Source organism: Macaca mulatta, chromosome 1 (genome assembly GCF_049350105.2).
Source record: "Macaca mulatta isolate MMU2019108-1 chromosome 1, T2T-MMU8v2.0, whole genome shotgun sequence".
In the NCBI taxonomy this organism is placed as follows: Eukaryota; Metazoa; Chordata; class Mammalia; order Primates; family Cercopithecidae; genus Macaca; species Macaca mulatta.
Genome location: NC_133406.1, coordinates 207,775,454 through 207,781,453, shown reverse-complemented (window position 1 = coordinate 207,781,453; position 6,000 = coordinate 207,775,454). Strand labels below are relative to the sequence as shown.

Sequence of the window (6,000 nt, the reverse complement as noted above, 5' to 3'; positions counted from 1 at the left end):
ATGATAAAGGAAGCCCTTTTTTTTTTTTTTTATTTTCCAAGAATGTCCTGACTCTTCTTGTATGCTTACATTTCCAGATGAACTTTTGAGTCAGCTTTTGAGTAACAGCTATTGAATCTTCTTCAGCACTCTTGTCTATGCCATGCTCCAGGCACTTGAGTAGGGTATTCAGTCCTTGCCCTTGGGAAATCACAAACTAGGTGCAAAGTGTAACCAACCAAGAAGTGTAAAATAGCAACACGAATCTCACACTATGGGTAACAAGAACTAAATGAGTGAGGGGTCCAGACAGACTAAGTGCTGTGTTCCTTGGGGCCAGGCAGGTCATGGAAGGTTCAACAGAGGTGACATTATACAGGACTTTGATGGGTGAGCAGCAACTTGCCGGTATAAAATAAATGCTTTGAGTTGAGGAAGTCCGGGAAAGCTTCTTGAAGAAGGAGACACATTTCTCTTGAGAGGCGAGTAAGAGTTTGCCGGGTTCAGAGGATGTGATAAAGGGAGGGATTGCCTTGAACTGGGAAAGTCACAAAAAGGTTCTCTGAAGACATTTTAGATGCCTTTTGAGTTGGAGTCGGGAAGATGCCTGGAAGAGACAATTAAATAAAAAGAATTTTATTACAAAAGTAATACAAGGACATGTCATTTGAACCGGGTTTCGAGAGATGAGTGAGCAGTTCCTGCGGCAGACAAGAGCGGTACCACGAAGTAAGTTGAGGCAGACGCAGAAAAGGCTTCCCGGTCCCGCTCACTCTTTAAGACCTAAGATGCAAGGGTGTAAGTGTCCCACCCGTGTGGCTGCGCCCTGTAGTTCCGATTTCCCAGCGTGGGTTAGTCACCGCCAGGTCTCCGAGGGAGAAGACTGCGGCACCGGCGGGCAGAGCTGAGTGCTTTATGTCGGAATCGACCAATGGGATGGCGGCACCCGGTTGCCAGGGCTACGGCCAAGCGGAGGCAGGGCCTCGGCGCCATGGGCGGGGCCTGGCTGGGGTTATATAAGCGCGCTGCGGGCGGAAGGCTGGGCGTGGGGGTCGGTGGCTGCTGGGCGGGCAGGGCGCAGGCCGCGGGACCCGATCCCGGGGGAGCGAGAGAGCGGAGGCGCCGAGGAGCCGATTCACTCGCTGGGGAGACTTATGGGCCGAAGCCGTGTAAATGCGTTTTAAGGCGAGTGCGGAAAGTGGCCTGGGGAGCCTCGGGGAGCGGACGCCCTCCGCTCTGGTGCTGACCTGCCCCCCGGCCCCTTCTGCCTCCTGTCAGCAGGGGCCTCGGCTCCGCAACTGCCACTCCTCCTCGGGGTGTTGCACAAGTTCCGAGGTCACCGGCGACCCCCCCTAGCAGCGCGCCTGGCTCTGGCCCCCGCGAAGGAGGACGGAGCTTGGTAAGGGGCCCTGGGGGATGGGGGGACCTCGGCCCTGCACTCGGTAGGAGTCACTGCACGCGGTAGGAGTCACTCGGACAGAAAAAACCTTGGCCTTCCGTTCAGTCCCAGGAGCTTGCGGCCCCCACCCACCACGTGGCGCCCCCAGGCACGCCTAGAATTCTAGCATGTCAGAATCAGTCCAGCCCCCATTTACAGTTGGGGAAAGTGAGGCTCCGAAGAGGGTCAGAGGGTACCCGAGGTCAAGCAGTAGAGAGCGGACTCGAACTTAAGCTCTTACTCTCAGGCTGAGACTCCTTGGCGTGGCCACCGGCTACCCTCTGGGTGGGCGTGGTCAAGACTGGGGGCGCCCTGGAAACTTCCCCACCCAAGTTTCTCAGATTTTCTGTTCCATCTCTCTTTCACTGTTTCCTGAAATCCAGAATTTCAGAACTGAGAAGGCTCTCCAAAACAATTCATCCATTTTACTGGTGGGGCAACTGACTCGGAGAGGCAGTGACATTTGGACATACAGTGCCTTGTCTCCGTTTGAAATCCGGGATTCTTTATTTTCTCCACCCTTGCCTAATGAACCCCGGGCTTGTGCTGGGGGCGGGTTGTGACGGGATTGGGTTCCCTGGCCTGGGGAGGTGAGTGGGGCAGCGGAGCTGGCCCCCCAGCTGTTCCCTTCATCTCCCCCCGCCCCGCAGTGTGTTGCATACTTTCTAAGGCGGCGGCTGCAGCAGCGGCTCCATCCAGCCCGTCAGCTCCTCCTGCAAGGCATGGCTGGCTACCTGAGTGAATCGGACTTTGTGATGGTGGAGGAGGGCTTCAGTACCCGAGACCTGCTGAAGGAACTCACTCTGGGGGCCTCAGAGGCCACCACGGTGAGGGGCTGGGAATGGGGGTGGGTCCCCGTCCCCTGTACAGATCAGCTGCCTTCTCAGGAAGGGTCCCTAGGGCCCTCATCTTATCCTTTCACTTATTTGGTACGCAATCCTTGCTATTTGCAAGAGAGGGGCTCAATTTATCCCCAATTCTTGGTCCTTGCCCCCAAACCTCCCCTCCTATGTTGCCTTTCTACCCAGTCCTCCAAGGTCAGAAACCGGCGATTCCTGTCCTGCTGCCCCCTCTCCCTCACCGCCCACATCTAGGCATTACCAAGCCCTGTGAATTCTGCCTCCTTAAATAACCCTCCAATGTGCTTATGTGGAACCTCATTTTCTAGCTTAGTCTTCCTCTCTCCAAAGGCCCCCTGATCTCCTCCCTGTCTCATGCCACCCCCTCCAAATGTATCATAGTCCTGTTCAATATCAGAATTTGGCATTTCCCCACTGCCTACAGGATCAAGTCAGAGCTTCCCTGCCTCCATAGCCCCATTCCCAGTTTTCCCCACTCCCAGTTTTCCCCACAGTATATATTATGCTCCTTCAAGCTGAATGACTAATTTTGCGTTTCCCAATGATGCCGTGTGCCCTATTACCATGCCTTTGCCCAGGCTATTCCTTCTGCCTGTAGCATCCTTCTCTCGGCCTTTCCCCTCTTTAGCCCTTTCTAGTCATTCCTTGCTTCTCATCAGTGTTGCCTTTTCCTGATCGCCCCAGGCAGATTTTGTATTTTCTTTCTCCATGCCCCCGCACTGCACCTTGTAGAAACTGCCATCTAACATCTACTGAGTGGACTCGTAAGTACTTAAGGGGTTCCTTTTCTTCCAGACCCAAGCTCCTTCAGAGCAACAGTACTGTTTGGTCATCTCTGTCTCTTAGCATAATGTTTGGCACCAACTGGGCATGAGTAAAAAAGTGTTGCATGAAAGGGAAACTGAGTCTCAGGGAAGGAACTCTGGAAGGGTCCCTTCCACATTTAAGTAATGTGGTCTCACCCACAGCCTCATACATGTTTGGCCTTTAGCACATCTGCAATGAACAGTTGTCCATAGGCATCGGTTGCAGTGTCAGTGGGATGAGCTTAAGGCTTCATCGAACACCTGTGTTTGGAAGGCAATGAGCTGTAGGTCACAGCTTCTGCCTTTAGGGAATTTACCCTTTTCTAGAATGGATGGATGCATATGCAGTTCTGATACCTTGGAAGCACGTGCAAATGCTGTGGGAGCATCTAAAAGCAGAGTTGCCTTATTGGTTTGGGGAAGGTGGCATATGAGTGAAACTTTAAGGATTTTGCCAGACACAGGAGTGGGAATGGTATTCTGCAGAGGTCATGGTGGGAACAAAGGTTTGAACGTGGGAAAATGATCCAACCTACAGCTGGAGTTTTAGCCACATTGAGGGGAGGGGTTGGGGCTAGATCACAGAGCCTTGAATGCCAGACTGAGGAGTTTGCCTTCTGTCGTGTAGGCTTGGGGAGGCCCAGAACACTTTACAGCAGGGTAGCTCTGTGGCCAGAACTGAACCTGGGTCAGGTACTTGGAAGGATCATGGATGGCATGCACAGGATGGGAGCTGGATGGGGTCTCATATTCATCCACTTCTTGTCATTCAGGACGAGGTCGCTGCCTTCTTCGTGGCTGACCTGGGTGCCATAGTGAGGAAGCACTTTTGCTTTCTGAAGTGCCTGCCACGAGTCCGGCCCTTTTACGCTGTCAAGTGCAACAGCAGCCCAGGTGTGCTGAAGGTTCTGGCCCAGCTGGGGCTGGGCTTCAGCTGTGCCAACAAGGTGAGCCCCGCCCCCACGGTGCACTGACCCTCCATGCCCACTCAACACACACATGGCCAGGCTAGTGCAGGTGGGCTCTGGGGAGCAAGAGGTACCTGCAGTTGGTCCTTGCCCTCTGGGAAGACCACCCACTCAGGAGGGGTCTCAAGGGATGAGGGAGGGAGAAACGAGCATGGAATTTGTCAGCCTTGAAGTTCCAGATTGGAATCTTCTGCGTCCCTGGTAGAAAGCTCATCTTTTTAATGGAGATTTGCAAATTTGTTTGGCACAGAGCTATACATGATGTTCTTCTAATTAAAACAAAACCAACATATCTCCATATTGTTGGTTTCTTTTCTTTTTCCTTTTATAATCATAATAATGTGTGATGGTGCATTTTCTTAACTAGTCCTTGTAGTTTTGTTGTTGCCACCAATTCTGTCTTTCTAATTTGATTTCTGCCATTGTCTTCATTCCCTCCTGCTCTCTTTAGATTTATTTTTTTCATTTTTTGAGACGGAGTCTTGCTGTCACCCAGGCTGGAGTGCAGTGGTGCCATCTTGGCTCACTGCAACCTTCACCTCCCGAGTTCAAGCAATTCTCCTGCCCTCAGCCTCCCAAGTAGCTGGGATTACAGGCATGCACCACCACACACGGCTAATTTTTTGGTATTTTCAGTAGAGACTGGCTTTCAGCATGTTGGCCAGGCTGATCTCAAACTCCTGACCTCAGGTGATCCACCTGCCTCGGCCTCCCAAAGTGCTGGGTTTACAGGCGTGAGCCACCGCGCATGGCCACTTTAGATTAACTTTGCTTATCTACTGTCGTTCAGTATCCACTGAACTCCTATAATGTGGTAGTCACTGTGCTAGGCAGGGCTAGCAATACAGAATTGATAGACTGCTGTCCTTGAGTTGAATGCTTAGTTTATTTCCATTCTGTCCTTGCTAGATAAGAGCCTTTAAGCTATAAAGTTTCAACTAAGTAGAGCTTTGAAAGTATCTCATTTATTAATTCAGCAAATATTAATTGGGCATTTCCTCTGAGGCCAAGTGCTATTCTAGGTGGGGATTTGGCAGTGAGCAAAATAAAACAACAAAAGCCCTTCCTTCATGGAGCTTGTTTACAAAAAAAACCAGATTAAATAATGAAAATATGTAGTATTTTAGATGGAAAACGCTGTAGAGAGAAAGCAGGAAAGGGAAGTAAGGAATATTGGGAGAGAGGATTGTACTTTTAGATAGTTTGACCAGGGAAGGGTTCACTGAGACTTGAATACAGACCCAAAAGAGCCAACGGATCAAGCCAGGTGGATAACCAGGGAAAGGGCATTTCAGGCAGCAGGAACAGCAAGCGCAGAGGCCCTGAGGTGGGAGCAAGTCCAGTGGGCACTGGTTTGTGATAGTGTCCTTAGCACCATTTTCTTGGTGGTTAGTAATGGTTGCCTAATATGGCTGGATGTTGTGAGAAGAGTTCTAGAAAGGACTCCTGGAGTCCTGGGCAGGATGACAGGGCTGGAGCGACTCCAGGTTGGGGAGAGGTGTGCATTTGGCGGGGATGGTTAGAACGAGCAGGTTAACCTGTATCAGGGACCGAATGTTAACGCCTTTCATGGTAGATGAGGTGCTTCCCCTTGTCTTTGGTTTAGTTCAAGCTCTGCACACCTCGTTTTGTGCATGTCTTCCATGAAGCTCTGTGAGGCACACAGCGGGAGAGACGGCTGTTCTACAGTTGAGGAAACTGTGGGGCCAGCCGTCTGTGGGTAGCAGAGCCAGGACATGCACGCTTCCCATTTCTTCCTACAGTGCCCTGGGCCTCCACGTGGGATGAGAAGGAGCAGGATCCTTTCAGTCCCTGAGGTCTAGGGTGAACAACAGGACCAAACCCCACTGCCTAGTTTTCTGCTTCAGGAACCCCAGGGGGAGGGGCTCAGTTCTCTAGAAGAAAGGGCAGAGTGGAGTGTTAAGGCTCAGGGAGACCTTGATGACAAC

The 6,000-nt window shown here is 51.6% G+C and overlaps 1 protein-coding gene across 10 annotated transcripts in view; it reads left to right on the top strand.

The window, feature by feature from the left end:
- Positions 1-1,024: 1,024 nt before the first annotated feature.
- Positions 1,025-6,000, top strand: part of AZIN2 (antizyme inhibitor 2) — a 42,037-nt gene continuing 37,061 nt past the window's right edge. For 7 of the 10 annotated variants that reach the window (XR_013413374.1, XR_013413375.1, XM_028843801.2 and 4 more), the window contains exons 1-4: positions 1,025-1,164; positions 1,258-1,378; positions 2,068-2,244; positions 3,857-4,030. Coding sequence is in view for 4 of the 10 variants with exons in the window: in XM_015134344.3 (XP_014989830.3) it covers positions 2,140-2,244; positions 3,857-4,030 (279 nt within the window). In the remaining 6 variants the exon portion in view is untranslated. 10 annotated transcript variants of the gene reach the window in all.